We start from the raw sequence: 24,549 nt of genomic DNA on the forward strand, positions 1-24,549 counted from the left end.
TGGTGCGGTAGGGTCAGGGATTGAACTCTCGAGGTCCTTGCTGACCAGCCACTCCTGTGAGTTGTCAGCTTACTGTGCTGGGTTCCATTTTGCTGGGGTCTCCCAGCTGAGCTCCCGCCCAAGACCCTCCCCTCCTGGTCTCACCCTGGCAGGTTGAAGCAGGTACTCCACAGCGCTACTGGCCATTAGGGGTGTGTTTCTTCCCTGAGCACAGAAGCCAGAGTCCTGGGCAAAGCCTTGGACCTAAAGAGCAGGAGTGTGGCATGCCTGCAAAAGAGACTCTGGGGTGTCCTCCACCTGCCTCCACATGTTGGTAAAAGTCACCACCTCCAGAGGCAAAGACTGAAATGTGGCTGTCATTTTTTAAAAATATGTTTTTATTCATCTTTAGAGAAAGAGGAATCTTTTAAGTAAGAGGGATAGACAATAGGCTGCCTCCTGCACACCTCATACTGGGGATCAAACCCACAATCCAGGCATGTGCCCTGACCAGGAATCGAACCTGTGACCTCTTGGTTCATGGGCTGATGTTCACTGAGCCACACCAGCTGGGCATTGTGGCCATCTTTAATGTCCTTGGGGTTAAGTTATTGTTCTAGACACCGTACCTGAGTCTCTGGTCCTTTTTTGTTTTCTTTTGTTCTTTTTTAAAATTCCAGTTGACATACAATATTATATTAGTCTCTGGTTCATAGTACTTACACCCACTGTGTGATGGAGACTTTCCACAGCTGTGGGGACTGATTAACGTACAGTCTTTTACCCGAGATATCTTTTGGAGCAAGAGTTGTCTGGCAAAGAATTACATGCACCATGTGTTCCTAGCAGCACTATTTACAATAGCTAAGATCTGGAAACAGCCCAAGTGCCCATCAGTAGATGAGTGGATAACAAAAGGTGTGGTGCATTTATACCATGGAATGCTATGCAGCTGTAAAAAAGAAGAATCTTTTACCCTTTGAGACAGCATGGAGGAACCTGGAGAGTATCATGCTAAGTGAAATAAGCTACCCAGAGAAAGACATACATAATACTTCCAACAATAAAGAATTTAAAAAATAAAAAAGAATTCTCCAGATGATTCTGGGGTGAAGCCAAGATTCAGGGAGGGGAAAAAAGAGTTGTCTGGCATTGTGGTAATTCCACCTAGCTCTGTGCAGGGCTCCCTGCTATTTCTGTTTACTCGTCATGTGTAGACAAAGAGGTTTTACGTTTACAGCAGATCCAGAAGGAGAAACTTTGAGCTCCCTTACCCCTGGTTTTCTCAGGTGCATGCAACAGGCTGAGAGTGGCCATGCGTAGCTGAGGATGGCCCCTCCCCCAGATGAGGGTGGCCATTTCAGTGGGGCTAGATGAATGCTTGTTGCCACATGTGCACTTCTGGCCTTCTCTGGCCTCTGCCTGCCCATAGCAGCCTCATGATATACAGAATGGGTGCCTACATATGTATTAAATCATGTGTAATCCTCAACCATAACCCCAAAAGACAACTTGATTCTCTATTTTACAGAAAAAAATTTAAAGGAGAAAGAGAAAGTTGCCTAACATGTCAGGGGAATTGAGCTCAATCAGTGGATTGGTGATACTGAAGTCTGTGGCCATGCTGTGTGGCCTGGGGACGGATGATGGATGGTTCCCTGTGAGCTGGAGGGACTGAGGAGAGACGCAGGGAGGCTAGGAAGCCAGATTTGAAAAACAAAAGACTAAGGCATTATAAAGAATACTAGAGCCGAAACCGGTTTGGCTCAGTGGATAGAGCATCGGCCTGCGCACTGAAAGGTCCCGGGTTCGATTCCGGTCAAATGCAATTGGGGGTGACCAGGCCTGCAGGGGAGGGCAGTTAGGGTTGAACCTTGGTTGCTGGCACATCCCCAGTAGGGGGTGTGCAGGAGGCAGCTGATCGATGATTCTCTCTCATCGATGTTCCTAGCTCTCTGTCCCTCTCTCTTCCTCTCTGTAAAAAATCAATAAAATATATATTTAAAAAAAAAATACTAGGGGCCTGGTGCACGAAATTCGTGCATGGGGTTGGGGGTGTCTCTCAGCCCAGCCTGCACACTCTCCAATCTGGGACCCCCTCGAGGAATGTCTGACTGCCCTCTCACAGTCCAGGACTGCTGGATCCCAGCTGCTTACTTGCCTGCCTTCCTGATTGCCCCTAACCACTTCTGCCAGCCTGATCACCTCCTAACCACTCCGCTGCCAGCCTGTTTGCCCCTAACTGCCCTTCCCTGCAGGCCTAGTCAACCCTAACTGCCCTCCCCTGCAGGCCTGGTCACCCCCAATTGCTCTCCCCTGCAGGCCTAGGTCCCTCCCAACTGCCCTTCCCTGCAGGCCTGGTCACTCCCAACTTCCCTTTGCTAGCTTGGTCACCCCTAACTGTCCTCCCCTGCAGGCCTGGTCCCCCTCAACTGCCCTCCTTGCTGGGCTGATCGCCCACAACTGCCTTCCCTTGCAGGCCTGGTCCCTCCCAAATGCCCTCCCCTGCTGGCCATCTTGTGGTGGCCATCTTTGTGTCCACATGGGGGTAGCCATCTTGTGTGTTGGAGTGATGGCCAATCTGCATATTACTCTTTTATTAGATAGAATAGAGGCCTGGTACATGGGTGGGGGCCAGCTGGTTTGTCCTGAAGGGTGTCCTGGATCAGGGTGGGGGTTCCCTTGGGGCATGGAGTGGCCTGATCAAGGGGCCTGTGGTGGTTTGCAGGCCGACCACATCCCCTGGCAACCCAATCGGAGGCCTGGGCCTGCCAGGGTGTGCAGAAAGCTTGGCTTCCTCTATCGCCAGGGGAAACCCTAGCCGCCTCCTCTTTCCAGTTCCTCTTAGGCTGCCGCCATTTCTGTTTGGATTTATGTATCTTCTATCATTGAAACTTTGTAGCCTTGAGTGGAGGCCTAGGCCAGCAAGTGCAGGCGAAAAGCTTGGCTTCTTCCATTGCCGGGGAAACCCAAGCTACCCTCCTGCTTTCTGTGGCCGTAGCCATCTTGGTTGGGTTTATTTGCATATTTGTTCTTGAGTGGCTGGTGGGTGTAGCAGAGTGATGGTTAATTTGCATATTAGTCTTTTATTAAATAGGATATTCTTATGATGTTAGGATGGGGAAGCTTTCTTGTAAGATATAAAACCAAAAAGAGATTAATAAATGCGTTGTATTTTAAAACTGAAAAACAAATGTGCTGAAACAATATACATAAAATTAAAAAAAATTTTTTTTTAAAAAAAAAAGGAAAGGAAAGGAAAACAGGAGGGATTATGTGCAAATAAGAGGCAACAGATTCAGACCCATAACTTTGACTTCATAGAAAAGGCAAGCTATGATGGCTTGGCAATGTGGAGTCAAGCCCAGACCTGGGGCCTGACAGCCCACCTTCAGACCCTCAGGCTGACACCCATGACCTATCACGGTGGACCCTGGGTCAGCGACTTCTGCTCAGGAGCCCCAGGGGCAGAATGAAAACATAGGAGTACCTCCCCCCCCCCACACACCCACCCCCCCCCCCCCACACACACACCTCTTTCTATAGTCATCACTCCCTGATTTCACTGTTTCTCTGGTGTTTAGGGCACACTGCTAAATCCCATCTCATCTAGTAACAACTCCTAACATTGTGTAATTGGCCCACAGGAGCACTGTGGCCCACAGGCTCCCTTTTAGAAATTGCATTTATTTTTTGTCACTTTAGCTGATTTGAGGGGTTGTCATCCTGTATGCACTGTATTAGTCTCCTAAGGAGGCTCAAACAACAGAAATTGGTTTTCTCAAAATGCTAGAAGTCTGAGGTCTAGTATCAGGAGCGGCTTCTCCTGCAGCAAGTCCTCTTGGCCAGTAGCTGGCTGTCTTCTCCCTGAGCTTCCACATGCCTGTGTCCTAATATCTTCTTGGAAGGATGCCTGTCGGCTTACAAGCCACTCCAGTGATCTCGTTTTAACTTAACTCTTGAAAGGCCTTAATTCCAAAGATAGTCACATCCTGAGGTATTTGGAGTTATGACTTAAGCATAATAGGAATTTTTAGGGGATGCACTTCTGCCCTTAGCACTCCGCCCTCTGGTCCCCTAAGTTCATGTCCTCACATTCAAAATGCATTCACTCTTCCCCCATAACCCCCAACGTCGTACCTGTTCCGTCATCCACTCCTAAGTGGCCACATTGCTTTCCTGCAGCCGGAGGTGACCCGCTGCCCCCTAAGAGCAGCCTGGATGAGGAGGTGACCATCGAGATTGTCCTGTCCAGCTCTGGGGATGAGGACTCCCAGCTGGGCCCCTACTGCACAGAGGAGACACGGAGCCCCCTGGGGAAGCAAAACGGCACCCCCGTGCCCCAGCAGAATGGCCTCTCGGCGGGGGGCGAGGTGCACCCCTCCGGGAAGTCCTACGTGTGCCCCAACTGCGGCAAGGTCTTCCGCTGGAGAGTCAACTTCATCCGGCACCTGCGCAGCCGCAGGGAGCGGGAGAAGCTGCACGAGTGCTCGGTGTGCGGGGAGCTGTTCAGTGACAGCGAGGACCTGGACGGGCACCTGGAGGCCCACGAGGCCCAGAAACCCTTCCGCTGCGGCGCCTGCGGGAAGAGCTTCCGCCTCAACTCGCACCTGCTCTGCCACACGCGGGTCCACACCGAACCGACCGAGCCCCAGCCCGCGATCGGGAGCGAGCAGGGGGCGGCGGAGTCCCCCGGCGGGGAGCCCGATGCCCCGCCGGCCGAGGGCCGGGCCCAGGTGAGCATCCGGTGCTGTGACTGCGGGAAGCTGTTCCAGCGGCCGGACCACCTGGCCAGGCACCGCAGCATCGTGCACTCCAAGGACCGGGCGCGGCCCTTCCGGTGCCGCTACTGCGTCAAAAGCTTCCTGCACAACTCCGACCTCCTGCGCCACCAGCGCCTGCACATGAAGCGCCGCTCCAAGCAGGCCCTCAACTCCTACTGACCGCTCCCGGGCAGACCTCACCTTCCCCCCCTTCGCTCTCAGGTAGAAACGAGATAGTGATCAACGGAGCATTTCTTTGGTCTCTGCTGTGCCAAAAAGCAGGGAGGGAGGTGCATAAGCAGCGTGGACCCGCCCGGCCTTTCTGGGTCAGAAGAGAGCCCCGTCCAGTGCTTCCCAGGCGGCCTGAGGGACCGGACTGCCCCAATGCAGTGACCATTTGGGGTCTGTCCCTTGCCACCAACTCACTACACTGCCATGCTGCCTTGTCTGGACCCCTGCCCCTGTCTGGAGGTCCCAGGGTAACTGTACTTCCCAGCTGAGAGCAAGAAGCTGTGGGCGCGGTAATGGCTAGAAAAAGGCAGGGAGTGCATGTGGGCAGCAAGGCCAGGCACACCAATCCCGCAGTGTCACCAGCTGACCCAGAGAGCACCGCTGTTCTGGGCAGCCCGCGGAGGGAACTGTGCCATCCTTTTATTTACCATGGCAGCTGCTTATTAGAGTTCACTGAGGGCCATACCCACATTTTAAATTGTTGCACACTCTGCTCAAATGTCATTCCTTGGTACCTAAAGGCCCCGGTAGATGGTTGTGGGGTAGAAGAGGTTGTCATCCTTCGAAAGGCACTTAAGTTCCCCTGCCTGCCCCAGTGTGTCCGGGAGTGTGGAGCTCAGCCAGCCCCAGGGGGGGTTCTGTTGTCTGGATGAGGGGCAGTGGAAACGACCTCCTGTGAGCTTGGGCTCTCCATACCTAGTAACTGAGTCTGCTGTTCATATTCATTTGCTAGGGCTGCCTTAACAAAACACCGAAAACAGGGTGACTTAGAGCAACAGAAACCTATTGCCTCAGTTTTGGAGGCTGGAAGTCCAATGTCACGGGGTCAGTGTGCTAGTTTCCTAGAAGGGAAGCTCTGTTCCACACCTCTCCCCCAGCTTCTGGTGGTGCTGGCGGTTGATGATGTTCCTTATAGAAATATTACCCCGTCTCTGCCTTCACCTTCATGTGGTGTCCCTGTGTACTGCCTGTCTCCAAATTTCCCCTTTTTATACAGACACCATATTGGATCAGGGCCCCCATGCCTATTCTGGTATGTTCCTATCTTAATTAGTAACATCCACAATGACCATATTTCTAGGAAAGGCCTCATTCTGATGTATTGGGGTTAGGACGTAAATATGAATCTGGGGTGATGGGGAGACCATTCAATCCACAACAGCAGATAGTCTTGCAATTATCTGGTCATCCCTGATTAACAGATGAGTCAACAGAAGCTGCAGTTGGTTTGCTGTCCATCCACTGGAAGCAGCATAGCTTTGAAAGTGCGTGGCCTGGAGTTCTGGATTGGGAGTGACCGTTGGCTGTGCAATCTCAAGCAGCGAAAACCATGGTGTTATTGTTCCTGGAAGACTGGTAACATCAGCCAGGCTCAATGTGGGGAGAGCACAGATGGACATTTTGTGTTATTTGTATGTCCATCAGCAGGCAGCCAGGTCCCTTGTCACTTCTGTTGCCACACGAGATGCCATCAAATCCAATGGTTTTATAATTCTGATTATTGTGCCTGTGTAGACACCCCTGCATCCCGAGGAGCAGTAAATGCAATAAATAAAAACTGTCAGGTCATACCCTGAACAAAAAATAAATATTGGGGCTCTCCATTTCTAAATAATTGGCCTCTTATTGATCTGCCAGGAAAAGGGGGAAAGTGAATCTTTAAGGCTATTGAGGAGGAAATTCCAAATAGAGGCCAGGATATACATTTGCCCTACCCTCATGTACTCTCGCTCAAGGGCTTGTCAGCTGGAAAGTGGTTCCCGATCTGCTTCAGACATTTGTGAAATGGAGGAACATTGCCCCACTCACTGTTGTGTCTTACCTGTAAAACTAGATCCTAAATTAAGAAAAACATCAATGGGCTGTAACTGTTTCTTGAGACCCCACCAAATACTGTGGAGAAACCCCCACTCACTGACCCCCTATACCTAGTACCTACCTAATTGGAAGGTCAGTCACTCAGGATTCAGAAGCCCTCCAGGGTGATGGAGTTCAAATCCCAGTTCAAACCATTTCAAGAGGCCCGTGGGGTTACTTGCTCCTCCAGACACCGGAGAACTGACCACTGGCTCCCTCCCTGGGGGATGGGCAGGCAGTGCGCTACATCTCCACCTTACCATGGAAGTACAGGCCCCACATCCGAGAAGCATCTGCCCTCCCTGTTCCTTGGGTCTCTGGACATTGTTTCCACAAACTCCTAGGTGCATAAAAATTAACTTGCTGAATTAATTAATATTCACATTACACTTTCCATTTAGTAGTTTAAAAAGTAATGTGCACTACAGTTGAAATAGTCGATTGACCTGACAAAGTGAGCTTGAGGAATAAGGATGCTGAAAGTAGTCCTCTGGGTGTCAGACTCCACCTTGTGGCACATTTAGGCCTCAAATAGATGGCCTGCTCACCTGATCTGGCCCCTGTCCAAAGGACAGAGGAAGTCACTATACCAGGGGTATTTTGTACTCTTGGTGTCACTACAGCTGGTTAACCTGACCTCACCATTGTCCTATATCCTCTCCCTAGCTGAGTGATGGTACCAGTGGTAAGAAGGTATGAGTCCACGCCTACCTTGGAGATTGGTCTATGTCACTTTTCTCCAAAGATGGTTTTCCCTTTTCTGCCAAAAGCAGAGTTCAGAGTGTAACGTAGGGGATTTGATGATAACTTATGTTGCCACATCTTGTGAAAATATGGAGGGGCTGTGACAATTGCCTGGGAAATGTTGCAGGCCAGAAAAGGCACATCTGAAGAGTCAGGGTAAGTCTACTCCGTCCAAATTAAGCTGGGGTCCCTTTGAAAGTGTTTCCCAGAAAAAAGTTGAGAAAGAGTATAAACTTGCAGAAATTTTACCAGCACTTTCCATTTTCAGCAAAATTGACCCACCCAGTTGGGGGAGGGCGTGGTGCTGAGGATAGGTAAACCATATTTATCTTGGTCTCCCTTTTGGTTATTCCCATTTTTCTAAAATGGTTTGGCTAGTATTAGGATGACACTCTGTGGCCATGATCTAAAGCACATGTGTCAAACACAAGGCCCACGGGCCAAATCCGTCCCGCCAGGCCTTGCAATGTGGCCCGCACCGTGCTGTCATCACTGCACTCCGCTGCGTTTCCATCACAATGACAGTTTATGACTGTTCAGTAAACCATTCGGCCCGCGATTTAGGCTGGGTTTTAGATTTTGTCCCCTTCTCTGATTGAGTTCGACACCCCTAATCTAAAGGCTTCGCTAACCATCTGTGCTCAAGAAGCCAAAAGGCTGAACAGATGTACATTCACCAGATTTGCACAGAAACTAGGTGCTCCAGCAAAGATGGCCACTAAGGCCTAGCTTCTTTGCTCAGTGGATAGAGTGTTGGCCTGCAAACTGAAGGGTCCCAGGTTCGATTCCAATCAATGTTCGATTCCAATGCCCAGGTCATGGTCTTGATCCCCAGTGGGGGGGTGCAGGAGGCAGCTGATCACTGATTCACATCATTAGTGTTTCTATCTCTTCCTCTTCCTTCCTCTTGGAAATCAATAAAAATATAAATAAATAAAGATGGCCACCAATATAGGACCAGGGGCCCCAACGTTCTTATGGCAGTCTTCCATCCTGTGGGGATTTTCACGTAGCTGCTGCTGTTGATAGCAGAGACCTCTGGCTTACACACTCTGTCTTATAACAAAGTCAGCCTGTGGCTGGTGGGCAGTCTTGGGGCTCAAAGAGGGTGAATGCAGACCCATGTTGTCAGGAGGAGATACCTGGTGCATCTCTCAACACTTTCCCCACTACTAGTCATCATTGTGTTCCTGTTTACAAAGCCTGAAAACAGGACCTTGTTATGTGACATATAAGGCATACCTTGTCCGGTCTGTCTTCCTAAGAGGCACTGGCTCCTGCCAGAGCAGGACTTTAGAAGCCAGCTTGGCCAGGTGCCAAGCACAGCCTGTAGTCTGACACTAATGATCTGGGAGAACACTGGACCCCACTTCAAATGCCAGTTAGGTGTCTTGGGGACCATACAGACTAATGCTGAGATGGCCACAAATGGGGGTTCTAAAGACCCCTCAGGTTTGATTATTCACTACAATGACTTCCAGTAACTCACTGAAAGTGTCATCCTTATGGTGTTCATTGATACAACCAAGGAACAGCAGAAAAGGAAGGGATGCACTGGGCAAGGTCGGGAACGAGTGTTCGAAAGACAGGGCTTCCATGCCTGCCCTCTGTGTTCTAGGGTGCGGCCAGCTCTCAGCCTTGCCATGAGACTCGCTCAAGCTGCCTCCCACCTGCACCGTTCCAGGAAATCGAACCCCAAATCTAGGCATCTTTCTCATTGCCCCTGTGGCCCCTCTGTGCTGGCTGCAGCCTACCAGGCCTTGTTCACTTTGACAAGCTGCAATTTGAGGCAGCCAAGGAAATTACACAATTAGGAACTAGAAGACCAACGTGGCCTTGGTTCTTGGGATTTTATTCAAAGCTGGTGGACACCTCCTTAAGGACATGTAGCTTCATATTCGGGGCACTCTGCATGTGCACAGTGGTGGGCACTGCAAAGGGACCCACCAGTCAGCTTTGCGACTCCAGTGTCTGGATTATCTAAATAATCCTGTCCCACAACTGGGAAGGAATGTGTACAGGTGTGTTACTGGTCCAAGGTCCATGTACCTGATGCTGCAGAAGGCCAAAACTAAAAATGTCAAGAGTTTGGCCTGGCCAGTGTGGCTCAGTGAGAAACATCAATGAGGAATGTGCAAGAGACGGCATGTGGAGAGAACCAAGATGGTGGCATAGGTGGCTTACTCATCACCTCCCACAACCACATCAAATTTATGATTAAAATACAGAACAACTAACATGAAATAACCACCCGAAATCTGGCTGAAAGTCCTACAACTAGAAAAGTAAAGAAGAAAGACTAGTAGGTGGGGCAGAGATATGGAACAGACCATGTGTGGTGTTTTTGTTGTTTTTTGGTGGTTTTGTTTTGTTTTTTTTGGTTTTTGTTTTTGTTTTTGTTTTTTTAGTCAGGAGGAATATCTTGGCTGTGGAGGCTCCTGTGAGGAGCAAAGGGTCCCAGCCCCACAACAAACACCCAGCCTGGTGTTCAGAGCTGATAAGAGAAGTACCCATTACTTTGGGCTGTAAAAGCAAGCAGAGATTATGGCTGAGGGACACAGAGGCTGTTGGAGACCAAGGCAGTTCCACTTAAAGGACTGGTGCACAAACTTACTCAAACTTGCTGCCTCTGAGATCCAGTGCTGGGACAGCAGCTTGAGGGGATCCAGGGACATATGCAAAGGAACTGAATTGGCTGGTGTTGGAGCAAGAACTCAGGGGTGGCTTTCTCCCAGACAGGGGTGCGCTTGGCTCCGCGCCCGGGGAGTCTGCCTGCAACCGGAAGGAGGGAAGGAGCATGGGAGCCGTCAGCCCGGAGCTCCCAGTCCCGCCCCAAGTCCCCAAAGCGAAGGGAAGGACACTCCTCCAGGCAGCCCCCAGAAACCAGCCGGCACCTCCCTGGATCTGCCAGCGGGAAGGGCAGTGGTACCGCCGCCCAGGGTCCTGCTCTGGGACCTGCAAACCAAGAGCATTCCTCTTGCCTCATCGGGGTTGGGGCTCCTCGGGCTCCTCACAGGTCCCCAGGGGACGGCCACTCCAGAGCAGCCCTGCCACCGGGGACCTACCGTCCTTGGCAGGACATGAGCCCCTCCAAAGCCAGTCCCGGTGTTCCGGGGCCAAGGAGGCCGACAGCTCCCTGGAGCCCAAGATGCCCTCTGCACAACCGACCCGCGAGGAGCTGGCTCCGAGTAGGCCCAAGTCGGACTGAAAACCGCCTGAGGAGGGAGCGGTGCCCCATACGGAGTCCTCCTAGGGTGCCCGCGTCCCACCGGTCAGTCCTGGACGCAAGGGCCACCTCGCCCCCGCTGCACTCTGGGGCAGGACGGGGCTCAGGAGTGGGTCGCAGCGGGGGGAAGCCTGAGATGGAGGCCCCAGAGTCCAGAAGACAATTTTATAGAAGGGTGCACGCACTGCAGGTTCCCCTCACTCCCAACTTCTCTGCCTGCAGTCCCCCTCTCCCACAACTGCCTTCCCATCCCTCCTTGGCAGCCTCCTCCAGACTTGGCCCTCCCTTCTGAGTGCTGGCAGGTGGCAGCCCACACCACTCCCGAATCTGGCCAACCCTGAAATAGCCTTTCTACACTCTACCCACGTTTTCCAACTCCGCATCCCAGGCATACTGCTCCATCCTGGGGAAAGTTTGTTCTGGAAAATTAAGTATTAAGTAATAATCTCTTTCTTTTCCTGCAAAAAGCTTTATTGTTTCGTTCGATCCAATGCATGGAGAGGGCTTCAGGATGGTTAAAAGATTGGCTAGTAGTTTTGGGGAGAAGCTCAGGTAAAAGTCAGAGACACCAGGGGATGCAGAGAGGCCTCTCAAAGGCCTCTGGGCTCCAAAGGCTCCTGGTCATGCTTGAGGGTGAGCCTTTTGAAGAGATACTCACCTTGCCTAGCCTGAGGAGGGGGCGTGCAGCCAGCCTGCGGATGTTAGTATTATAATGTGGTGGTCCATCTTCTCGATCAGTTTCACCTCCTCATCCAGGAAGTGGTTCCCCAGGAAGTCACAGAGATGGGGGTCTGCACGAGTAGAACCCAGGGTTTGCAGCTCCCAAAGGGCCTGGTTCAGGTGCCTCTGCAAGACCAGGGGGGCTCCCATGGCGTCCTGAGTTTTGTCCACTCATCCTGGGAAGGTTTCAGCACCTCCTGGAAGGGAGTGTGGAGATGCTCAGCACCCTCGCGCTTTTTCTCCTCTGCCAACTCAAAGTGACCCATGCCCTTGAGAGCCTCAAGGTTGGAATAGAACCCCAGCACAGATGCAGGTTGGCCAAGTGGTTTACTGCAGCCTTCACCTTGTGGATTAATTCTGGTGAATTTGGGAGCTCATAGTTGTTCGACAATAGGAGTTAAGGTAGAAGAAAAACCGGAGTGCTGGCTGGTCCCAGAAGTGGTTCTGAAGGTGGTGACTAGATAAGAATCAGGAGGGGGGCCGGAGGCTGGAAGAAGGGGCATCCCTGGGTCTGTTCTGTCTAAACACTGTTGAAACAAGACAGATCCAGCAATGGTCATTTGTGATGCCAGAGACAGGTGTTAATGTAAGCTGGTTGCCTCTTCTTCCAATGCTTTTATTGTTATTTAACTTGCAGGCTTCTCAGAAGCTATTTATTGGACGTGGATAAATGTATCTGTCTTCAGAGGTATCAAAGTAAAGAGGCAAGCCACAAAGGACTGTGATAGTCTCGACTAAAGCAGATAAACTTGTGCAACTGGTAAAGCCACAGTGACACCTAGTGGTGTTCTTTGATAATGCAATTTTAAAGCAACCCTCTATCTGAGCAAGTTTGTCATTAAAAAGCAATCATTTTTATTTTGTTTTTTAAAAATATATTTTATTGAATTTTTACAGAGAGGAAGAGAGAGTGATAGAGAGTTAGAAACGTCAATGAGAGAGAAACATCGGTCAGTTGTCTCTTGCACACCCCCCTACTGGGGATGTGCCTGAAACCAAGGTACATGCCCTTGACGGGAATTGAGACCATTGCCCCCGCCCCCCCATACATGCCCTCCCTCTCCACTTGTATATGCCTGAATACAGTCCTTCGGTTGATCTCTTATCTCCCCCAGATTAAAAAAAAACGGAGTGAGCGGCATCCCTCCAGTAGGTGGGGTCTCTAGGCCTGGCTTACAAGGATCAGGCTGAAACCAGTTCTTCGACATTCCCCAAGGGGTCCTGGAATGGGAGAGGGCACTCTGTCCTACAGGGTGTGGAATGCAAATGCAAGTGTGCAGTAAACCAGATTCAGGTGAAAGTGCCCACAGCAACAACATAACTCATGGCCACAAGAAATCAGGCTCCCATCCCTTTGGTTTCCAGGGTGCCTCACGTGAGAACCACCGCTGCCAAATCACTGCAGCTTGGCAGCTCTTGCATTGAGCATTTGCCCCCTGGTGTTCAGTGTGTGTCATAGCAATCAGTCAGACAGGTGAAGGGACACTTAGCATATTAGCCTTTTATATATATTAGATGCCTGCTGCATGAAATTTGTGCGAGGGGGTGGGGGGGAGTGTTCCTCAGCCCAGCCTGCACCCTCTCTAATCTGGGAACCCTTGGAGGATGTCCAACTGCCAATGGACCCCCCTCTCACAATCCAAGACTGCTGGCTCCAACTGTTTGCCTGCCTGCCTTCCTGATTGCCCCTTACCACTTCTGCCTGCCAGCCTGATCATCCCCTAACTACTCCTGAGCCAGCCTGATTGATGCCTAACTGTTCCCTTGCCAGCCTGATTGTCCCTAACTGCCTGGTTGCCCCCAACTGTCTTCCCCTTTGGGCTTGGTCACCCCTAACTGCCCTCCCCTGCAGGCCTAGTCACCCTAACTGCACTCCCCTGATGGCCTGGTCACCCCCAACTGCGCTCCCCTGCAGGGATCGAGCCTAAACTGGCAGTCATACATCCCTCTCACAATCCAGGACTGCTGGCTGCCTGCCAGGATTATCACCCCCTAACCACTCCCCTGCCAGCCTGATTGACACCTAACTGTTCCCCTGCAGGCCTGATCCCCCCCCACTACCCTCCCCTGCAGGCTTGATCCCTCTCAACTGCCCCCCCCTGCTGGCCTGGTCTCACCCAACTGCCCTCCCCTGCTGTGGTGGCCATCTTTGACCACATGGGGCTGGCCATCTTTTGTGAGGGTGTGAGGGTCAATTTGTGTATTACTTCTTTATTATATAGAATAGATAGATACCTAACAGTGGGGCAATATTTTAAAGTCATATATTTTTTCTTTGAACTTTCATTTGCTAGTTTAACCAATAATTCATGCCTGAATCAATTATTCATTAATAACTCATGCCTGAATCAATTATTACCATAATGGTTGCAAAATGGTAATTCTCTAATTTTGTCACTTTTTTCTACATTTTTATTAGTTGTCATATTACTGAAAGGAGAGCTTTCCTTATTTATGTTTGTGTTTATTACTTTAGACTCATGCATTCTTACATCATCTGTAATATTCTATACATAATCTATAGTATACTACCGTGTTTCCCTGAAAATAATACATCCTCCGAAAATAAGACCTACTTACAGGTTTCCTTCTGAGTGAAATATAAGGCATCCCCCGAAAGTAAGGCCCCCCTAGGCTAAACATGAGAAATTTGGTCCACTGATTCTGAAAGAAATGGAGTCACAAGAAATTCACCAGGAAATTCAGGAATTGGATTGTTCTGATGATGTTCTAGAAGATGATGACATGATTGTCATTGAATAAATGAGTAAATTCTTGATACTGTAGGATTCACAGTTTGTCTGGTTTGTGTTGACAACTACCATACTACCGTACTGTATACAGGTAATAAATTTTCTTTATTTTCATTTAACAATAAATGTGTACTGTATTCTTCTTTATGGAAAAATAAGACATCCCCTGAAAATAAGACCTAGCGCATCTTTGGGACCAAAAATTAATATAAGACACTGTCTTATTTTCGAGGAAACAGAGTATTCATAATCTATTTGTCTTTAAAAATATAAATGTCATTAAAGTAAAAAATTGTTCCAGATTAAGGAGACTGAAGAGATGTAACAACTCAATGTTATGTGTAATCCTGGATTAGATTCTACACAGGGTGTGGGAGGAGTTGTAAAGATCTATAAAGGACATTATTGGGATAATTGGTAAAAATGGAATAATCCTGTGAATTAAACACTATGGATTAAATATACTAATTAAGTATACTAATGATGACATGGCAGTATTAACTCTTCTGTTGGATCACTTTACCGTGATTATGTAAAATAAAAAATATTAGAAAATATACACTAAAATATTTAGGGGGAAAGCAGCATTGTGTTCGCAGCTTGTTCTGTGTATGGACATGGAGTGGGGTGGAGGGTGAGCAGTCACCAGACCAGAGAGGTCATTGGGAGCTCTGGTCTGAGGAGGAGGCCCAGGTAGGGAACCCCAGGCAGTGACCTTACTTCTTGATGAACTTGGAACCCTGGTAACCAGACAGCCACGTTCTAGAGAGGCCCTTTCCCATTCTGTAAGAACACTGCACCAGCTCCCTTGACTGGGAGGTGCTGGAGTTAGAACAACATGTTCATTTGCTGCATCTTTATGTTCTGAGACTGTGACCCCAGGAAAGGATGTTGTGAGAAGTTCTTCCTCTGCTGTAGTTGGTGGGCCAGGGCTCACACCAGACACCTGTAGCCATTTCTGTGGAGGTGAATGAGGGTAGCACAGCTAGGCCTAGGGCATACCAGGCCAGGCCAGACCACCACTGTGGTCTCCCCCTGGCAGTCTTCTGTCCCCCTACATATGTGTATGTAAGGGGGTTCACATAGGGAGAGCACGCTCTGAGCAGGAGCAGGCTGAGGAGAGCTCAGAAGCCTGATGGGCTGGTCATAATCACACCCCAGTCAAGACTGGCTGGGTGGGATGTGGTGTGCAGAGGGGCATCCTTCTGCCCGAGGTTTATCCCAAGCCCTACAGGTGAATCTCACTTCACCAGGGTGGAGGTCTGTGCCTAATCTGGGAATAGAAGGTCAGGTGAGCAGAACAAACAGTGATGACGGCCGGGCAGGGTTCTGTGCTCCCAGGATGGCTGCCAGGCACTGTCACAGAGCTCCATGTAGATTGCTGATGAGCAGGTCGGCAGGGATATCTGTTCCACCTGAAGTGAGGAGCCAATGAGCCACCCGCCAACAAGGGCCAGCCCAGGCTCTGGATGAATTTGGCCAAGGTGTTTTCAGAACTGGGACCAGGGAATACCCAGGGAAGTTTACCAGTCCAGGCCTTGCCCGGGCCACACTTCAGGGCCTGACCCAGGGTCTCTGTGTAATACATTCTGTTAGGATCACTGAAGGATTGACGCATGAGGCCAATGTGGTAAGGGACTATAAATGTAGTAGGTCATCTGGATACCAGATAGGCTGAGCCCCAAAATGGCGCCAGGACCCAGAGACAGAGTTAGAGGTTTTAAAGGACTCTAGGAGGGCTTTTTCTGGGCAGAGCATTGTTGGGCAGGTCTGGATCCGAATAAGGTCCATAGGGGACGGATAATGGCCGTAGAAAGTGGAATGTGATCTTAGCACAGTGGAATGTGGGCTAAGCAAAAGGGAATGTCCATTGTGAAGTGGTCTAAAGGTCAGTTCCCAGGGGAGGGGCATCGATTCAATTATTTGATTACACCTAACACATTGTGTCAGCCAAGCACCCAGATCGTCCTGCTTGACTTCTGGTAACTCCTCTGGGTCACTTTGACCCCATGGAGGCAGAGTCTGTCAGGGAGAAAAGCGTGTGGGAGGTGTCTGTGAGCACAAAGGAAGGGTCAGTGCCAGACACATAAGGAGGAGCCCCAGAGGCTGATATTGAGCCAGAAGCAGAGACTGGCCTTACACCACCTACCTGGCAGGCTGCAGCCAGGGAAGATAGCCCGTTGTCTGTTCCAGGGTTGTGACTTCTCCAGAAGACTCCAAGATGTTCTGATTTTGGAATGCATGTGGAAAGGCAAGCAGATGGGTTAAGCTTTTCTTCTCTTTCAGGCCTAGCACTAGCTCAGGGATCTATCCAAGTTCCAGCTTCAGCTTCTGTGCATCCTGAGAGCCAGCTGTAGGTGCAGAATCAAAAGCACCTGCAGGTCCTGGAAACTGTCCACCTCTAGCAGCTGCTCCAGAGCTGCCGGCAATATCAACACCAGTTGCATCTGCAGTTCTGGGGCAAGAGCTGGCATCTGGAGACGATCCTGCAGGAGACCTGGAGCCCATACAGGACCCAGCACCCCTGCAGGGAGGGCCAGCCCTGGAGAGCCACTCAGCACCATTTCCTGAACTATACTTTAATCCTCATCCTGACCAGAACTTTCCTTCTCTTCCCCTTTTATTATTTTCAGTTAGGTTTTATAAAATTTTGTTTTTACATTTTATATAGTGACGTATTTTAGATTTTAAATTAAAGATAACGTTTTCACATTATTATTGTAATTGTATAATTGATGGGCATTAAGTACATTCATAATACTCTGCAACCATTGTCACTATGGAAGTGTGAAATATTTCATCTCCCCAAAAGGAAATTCTGTACCAAAAGAATTTGCTCCCATTCTTCCCTCCTCCTCTCCACACACACCCCCCCCCCCCCCCCCCCCCCCCCGCCCCTGACAGCCCCTAACTTGCTTTCGGTCTCTGTTTCTTTGCCCATTCTACGTGTCTCCTATAAATAGAATCATGCAATAGGACCCCTTTTGTGTCTGTCCATATATTTTTGAAGGAACTCAGTAATTTTTATTTCTGCTTTAACTGAAAATAGTATTTTGTGTTGTTTTTTTAAGAAATATATATCAGCCGGGACCGGTTTGGCTCAGTGGATAGAGCGTCGGCCTGCGGACTGAAAGGTCCCGGGTTCGATTCCGGGCAAGGGCATGTACCGTGGTTGCGGGCACATCCCCAGTAGGAGGTGTGCAAGAGGCAGCTGATCGATAACTCTCTCTCATCGATGTTTCTAACTCTCTATCCCTCTCTCTTTCTCTCTGTAAAAAATCAATAAAATATATTTAAAAAAAAGAAATATATATCAGATGGATTAAAGACGATGTATAAAACCTAGCCTTTTAAATAAATATGTGCAATATCTCAGGGTAAACAGCACTGTTCTATGTGTGACATCAAGACCAGAAGACAGATAGGAAACAGCTGGCTTTTCTTGTGGCCAAAACAAAATCAAGAAAAATGTAGAAAGCTGGAAAAAATAAACCACAAACACAAAAGTATTCTTCACAGCACAAGGCCAGAGAAAGGCTTACCATCCCTGTGATGCAAAAAAAAAAAAAAAAAAAATCCTCAAAAGTCAATGCTGTAATAAGGACAGAGAGTGAACACATGCAATTCCAACAAAAGACAACACATATGACCAGTATGTCAGAGGTGCCTGACCCCATGGGCACACATGCACATGTGAACACTGTGGGGAGAGCATCGTCACCAGCAGACCGACAGGGCTCTACCCAGGGGACAATGTGAGAAAGCAGAGGCCCCACTAGATCCCCCACATGCGAAAGGACCCTCCCTTCTGCAAGAACATTGCACTAGGCCCATCCAAGTTCCACAGGCATACACCGTCACCTGGCAGTGCTCATCTTAAAGAGTTTACAAAGAATAATTTTCAAAGATGTATTTTCAAGACATCAAGACATTCACAGCATTGACTGAAATAGCAGGGAACTGGAAACAACACTAACGTCCACAGAGAGGGGTTGGGATCCATCAGTCCTTGTGGGTGTTGACAAGCAAAGTTGGGTGGGGTTTCCTCTCTTTCTCCCGGGTGCTGAACTCCTGGGTAGTACTTGCCCTCTAGGAGCTCACAATCTGGGTGGTCAAAAGCAAGGAAATGAATGCCTATGAAGGAAAAGGACAAGTGCTGCTGTGAAATATAAAGCTAGAGTGAGGGAGGGAGGTGGAAGGGAAGCAAGGGGAGGGATGAATGGAGGGGGATTTGGATAGAGGGGAGGGATAGAGGAAGAGAGAGAAGGAAGAAAATCGGAAGAAGAAAGAAAAAGGAAGAGAGGAGGGCATATAGTAAGAGGAGTATGGGAGGAGAAAAGGAGAGGGAGGATGACCAGGAGGGAGGGATGGATGAAAGGAGCAAAGACAAAGATGGAGAAGAGAGGGAGGGATGGAGGAGAGAGGGAGGAGGAATGGAAGAGAGGGGGAGGAGGGGTGAGGAGAGGGAGGAGAGATAGAGGAGAGAAGGAAGAGGGGAGGAGGGGAGAGAAAGGAGAAATGAAGGAGAGAGGGAGGAGAAAGGAGAAGAGATGGAGGAGAGGGAGGAGGGATGAGGGATAGAGAAGAGAGGGAGGAGGGGTAGAGGAGAGAGGGAGGAGGGATGGAGAAGGGATAGGGGCTCCTCTCATTACACCTGGAGCCTGCAGTCCGCTCCTCTGAACTCCAGGGCCTAAGGAACCACTACCCGATGGCACCAAACAGGGTGTGCTGTCTACTGCTTTGTGACAACCTTACTTCAAGCTTAGCAGCTTACAGCTTATTTACCTCACAGTTTCTATGACCAGGTTCCAGGGTCTGAGAACTCTTTCCCAAAGAGGGCTCATGTGATATGAGATTGGGGAGTGGAGGTCTGTGATGGAGTCAGTGTTGCTGGCCAGTGCACTTGCTGAGGGCTCACCCAGGCCCCACCCTCACCAGGATGGGCTGGGACAGCAGAGGTGAGGCCCTGGCCCATGCTTCTGCCCCAACTGCCTGGAAGGAAGTATTTGAGTGACTCTCTTCTCAAAGGCCAGGCTTTCTGCTGCCAGTGCCAGAGCTGGCAGGGTCTGGGGGAACCCCAGAATGAAACTGGAAGCAGGCGTAGGCTTTGGAGAGGACCCAGTGTTGTGCTCCCTGGGGAGATGCTGGTTGGACAAGTGGATAGCAGCCCTCCCAGTAACACCTTGGCCTCTAGGAGGGGGAAGGACAGTGAGCACCTGTCTGTTTCTTGTTTCAGAAGGACTTTTCAGCCCTATGGAAGGGGTGGGCCTCCCAGCTGAGGCTGTGTGAGATGCGGGGGGTTGTGAGTGCTACTCTGGGGATCTGCGACTGGGGATTCCTCTGGCTGTGACGTCTTCCTGACTTATCCTTCACTCTTGGCAATTGGCTGGATCAGTCCTGGGGGAATTCTGTCAGGGTCCATGCTTTATTTCCCAAGATGCTGTGGACTATGTAAAGTTTAACCTAGGGGTGTCGAACTCAATCAGAGAAGGGGCCAAAATCTAAAATCCAGCCTAAATCGCGGGCCGAATGGTTTACTGAACAGTCATAAACTGTCATTGTGATGGAAACGCAGTGGAGTGCAGTGATGACAGCGCGGTGCGGGCCACATTGCAAGGCCTGGTGGGACGGATTTGGCCCGTGGGCCTTGTGTTTGACACATGTGGTTTAACCTGTCTGGCTCAGACGGGAAACACTACCCAACACTGAGGCGGAGCCAGAGGCTGAGGAGGACTGTGGTTGGCTGCAGTGATGAAGGACTGGGCTGGGCCATACAAACAGGGGCAGAGCAGCTGGAATCCATTCAGCGGTGGACTTCAGCCTGGGAATACTTACTTGGATGTGGCACTGGGGTTTCTCTTCAAGGCAAGAGGATGTTTTATGTCTTTTAAAAGTTTCATGGAAAGATGATCATGTTGGTGGACATTCCTGTACCTGAAGCTCCAGAGCTAGTGTCAGCTGCATTGCCAGCTCCAACACCAGCTCCAGTGTAAGAGCCATCAGCAGCCCCAGAGCTAGAACTATAGCACCAGCTTGACCAGAGCCACCTCTGGCTCTAGTACCACTTCCAGATGTAGAGACAGTGCCTATTCCAGAGTTACAGCAAGTTCTAGCATAGGTGGAACCAGCTCCAGCACCAACTCTGCCAACAATTCTAGAACTAGCCACTTGTGGCACCAGTGCTAGCATGAGCACCAGCTCTAGTACAGCTTCAGAGGTAGAGTCAGCTCTAGCGTCAGCACAAATTCTAAAGCCAAAGCTGGCTTCAGCGCCAGCTCCAGCGCCATATTTAAAGCAGCTCTAGCACCTTCTCTGGAGTTAGAGCCAGCCTTACCATCTTTGCCAGAGCTGAAGTGAAACCAGAGCTAGGGCCAACTTCAGCACCAGCTCTTGCATCAGCTCCCATTATAACCTGCTCTGGCACCAACTCTAGAGACAGAGACTGCTATATCACCAACTCCTATGCCAGCTCCAGCAACAGCTTTAGACCTAGAATGATCTCTAAAACTAACTCCAAACCCAGAGCCAGCACCAAATTCTGAGCTAAAGTCAACTCCAACACCAACTCTGACACTAGATCCACAGCTCGAGTCCACACCAGTGCCAGCTTCTGCATCAGGAGGCTTTGGTATGAGCTACGAAGGCAGAGCCAGTGCTAGGTCCTGAACTAGAACTAGTCTCAGTACCAATTCTAACACCTGCACCAGAACCAGGTCCAGCACCAGGTCTGCAAACAACCTGAGATAGAGGCAGCCCTATCACTACCTCCCATGCCAGCTGCAGCACCAGCTCTAGCAGCTACTCCAGAGGTCCAGCACCAGGTCCACAGCCAGGGCCTGCCTCAGCATGCACTCCTGGGCTTCAGCCAGCTCCAGCACCGGATCCAGAGGTAAAATGAGACCCAACTCTGGCTGTAGTTATTATCATTTTCAGAAGAACAACTTTTGCTTTATTTTTTCTCCCTGTTCTCTATTAACTCGCCTCTGCTCTAATATTTTTTAGCTTTATTTTTTTTAGCTCACAATGGGCATCTTCTGACTCTTGGCAATTGCCAGCCTCAGGACCACTTCTATAGGGTGTGGCTCAGCAGTTAGCTAAACAGTGGTCCTAGCCAGCCGGGCACCTTCCAGCCCAGGCCACTTCCACACTCGTCTCACCATTGGACCTCTGTTCTGGCTGTGTATGACGCCAGACTGTTGGCAGGCTGACCTGGATTCCCAGGGCTCACTTGCTGCTTTGGGTGCCTATTGCTCTCTGGGAACCAGAGACTAGCTGTCTTTAGCTAAGGAACTGCTCTTACCACTCCCCCCACCCCCCTAATCATCCCTCTGCAGGTACAGGCTAGTCCCTGTCACCTAGGCCCACAGGCAGCCAGAGCACTCACTTACCCACCAGGTCTGAAGACTGCAGTTCTCATGTCTACATCACCTGCCTGTGAACTTCCCAGGGTCCTGGCCCAGCCTCTCACCTCTCTAGCCTTTGTCAGCACATGGAATTGCCAAGATCCCATCATCAAGTCTTGCTTGTCCTCTGGGAGAGACCTGCCCATCACCTAAGTGGCTCTTCACCAGGTGAAAAGGAGACAGCTAAGTCCCACTAATGTTCTCTGGCTTCCCTGCAAGTGCCAGGCACGGAGGACTTTGAGGTCACAAGAGGCAGGATCAATGGGAAGGGAAGATTTCAGAGGAGGTAGGATTAGATTTTTATATAATATAAAAGGTAAAACAAACAAACAAAAAAACACACACAAACAAACTTGTTACAGTATTTGCTGTAAAAAGTGAAAGCTATATTTGAGTATTATATTGAAGTATGTTTCTACTATAGCCTGGAAGTTGTGGTTTTGCTCTTCATTTCCTGTTAATTTAAATCAGACTCATTCCTTGTAAGTTTTGCAGAACCATTCATTTATTTTAGGTGGGAGAAGGGCCAGCTCCCTCCCTGGACCTGAGGCACATGCCCAAGTCCTACTTCCTTAGAGGTCAAGTTCAGTCCAGTGTTGTGAACTCGGGCCAGGAGCAGAGACAGCCCCGCAGGATTCCTGGGATTAGAGGTTGAAGGTACTCACACAGCCCCTGAAATTGGGCGTCTTTAAAAATATCGTTTGCTGCCCCAGACAGTGGCTGCCTTTCTATACTTTGAGGAAAAAGGAACACTTTCTGCTTCTCTTGCTGAGTGAGGTAGGTATCTTTTGACTGCCAATTGGGGAACTGTAGTTTTTAAGGTCAAACTGGAATTCATCAGCGCTAAATGGGAAAAAATGTAAAATAGATTAAAACATACAATGTAGGAAGGAAAAGGCCAGAGGAAGATTATTAGCCAAGAAAATGAGGCGGGCAGGACTCCACCCTGTCCCAAGGGCCCTGCAGTTGGCCTTTCACCTACATTTGAATGGTCCTGGGAGAGAGCCCCTAGCCGCCCACCCCCTCAAATCAGGCACAGTGTTCACTCCCCTCCTGCAGGCCCTGAGGAATGCGCTTTGGTTACGTCATGGGGTGTAACCTTTGCAGTGGGCGGGCTGAACGATGTAGCCTGGTGGGCAGGGGAGGAGGTGCAAGCAGGACTGATGTCCACAGGCAGCAGGAACACATCATTACCAATTAACACTGCAGTGCTTCCACCCCTAGGGAGACACCGTCCTGAGCTCCGTGAGCACTCTCTGGGCTTTCCCCAGGATCAGGGCTCAGGGCTAACAGCAGACCCAGTAGGGAGCCTCTAGCCCCGTGGTCAGCAAACTGTGGCTCACGAGCCACATGCAGCTCTTTGGCCCCTTGGTGTGGCTCTTCCACAAAATACCATGGCCTGGACGAGTCTATTTTGAAGAAGTGGCATTAAAAGAAGTTTTAAAAATTTGGCTTTGGGAAGGAGGGTATGTATGGGAGGGGGATGGGCAATGTTAAAATATGTACAGATAATAATTTAATTAAAAAAACACAAAAAAATTGTGTTTGAAACATTAAAAAAAATTGGCTCTCAAAAGAAATTTCAATCGTTGTAGATATTTGGCTCTGTTGATGAATGAGTTTGCCCACCACTGCTCTAGCCTACTTTTTTCCAGAATATACAGCTTGTAACGGCAGGAGCAGGGTGAAATGTGGGGCAGCAGCTGAAACTGATTTGGCTCAGTGGATAGAGCGTCAGCCTGCGGACTGAAGAGTCCCAGGTTTGATTCCAGTCAGGGGCATGTGCATTGGTTGCGGGCACATCCCCAGTGGGGGGGGTGCAAGAAGCAGCTGGTCAAAGTTTCTCTCTCATCGATGTTTCTAGCTCTCTATCCTTCTCCTTTCCTCTCTGTAAAAAATCAATAAAACATATTTTTTAAAAATGTGGGGCAGCTGTTATCCTTTCCCCCATGATGGCTACAGTTGTCACCTTGTGCAGGGACCAGTGACTGTGCAATTAGACACAGGAGAGAGCAAAATGATGCAAGTGATTGTCCAACCAGTGATTGTGAGGTGATTATTGATGGCTCAGTGGAACTTGGATAGTGTAGTGCTAATGTGCAAGGAAAGACTGAATTGACATGCATGCAATGATTGTTGACTTGCAGTGAGTGTGCAAGCACTGGCTCACAGTGGTGCAGGATGGGAGCTGGAAAGAGCAGAATGGTGAATAGTGGTTGGTAAACAGTAAGTGTTCAGAGTGGCTCTTGCACAGGGAGTGTGCAACAAGACACTGTTGAACAGCACACGGTGGCTGTGCAAAGTGAGTCTGTGAGCAGACTGAAGAGCAGTTAAATGCTATGGGGGGGTGCTGGAGGAAAAGTTGGATGGAGAGAGATGCATACACAGATTGGTTGTTGAGCTGCACATGGTGAGTGGGTAAAAGTTGATTGTGAATGGCAAACTCTGGGTGTGCAAAGTGTGAGATTGGAGAATGAGACTGTGACTTATTAATTACAGTGTGCAGTGATTAAATGTTAGAGGGCATGCAAACAGTGGATGGTGGTTGGTATAGAATGAATGTGCAAAGGATGGTTGCAGAATTGCACAGTGACATGAAGTCACACGCTGTGGCAAACCAGTGGTTGAAAAACACCCAGGAGTCCTAACTGGTGTGGCTCAGTGGATAGAGCATCAGCCTGCAGACCAAAGAGCCCCAGGTTCGAGTCTGGTCAAGGACACGTAATTTGTTGCAGGCTCCTCCCCAGTCTGAGCCCTGGTCAGAGCTCATGCAGGAGGCAACTAATCGATGTGTTTCTCTCACATCAGTATTTCTCTGTCTTTCCTTCTCTTTAAAAATCAATGGGAAAATATCCTTGGGTGAGGACTAAAAA

General features: G+C 49.6%; 1 protein-coding gene across 7 annotated transcripts in view; it reads left to right on the forward strand.

Moving 5' to 3' along the window:
- ZNF496 (zinc finger protein 496) overlaps positions 1-5,726 on the forward strand; it is a 34,620-nt gene extending 28,894 nt beyond the window's left edge. For all 7 annotated transcript variants that reach the window (XM_045585953.1, XM_045585956.1, XM_045585955.1 and 4 more), the window contains one exon: positions 4,165-5,726. In XM_045585953.1, the coding sequence (XP_045441909.1) occupies positions 4,165-4,922 (758 nt within the window). In that variant the 3' untranslated portion in view covers positions 4,923-5,726. The remainder of the gene's footprint in view (positions 1-4,164) is intronic.
- Positions 5,727-24,549: the final 18,823 nt, after the last annotated feature.

The sequence above is a fragment of the Pipistrellus kuhlii genome, unplaced genomic scaffold (genome assembly GCF_014108245.1).
Source record: "Pipistrellus kuhlii isolate mPipKuh1 unplaced genomic scaffold, mPipKuh1.p scaffold_m20_p_21, whole genome shotgun sequence".
NCBI classification, from domain to species: Eukaryota; Metazoa; Chordata; class Mammalia; order Chiroptera; family Vespertilionidae; genus Pipistrellus; species Pipistrellus kuhlii.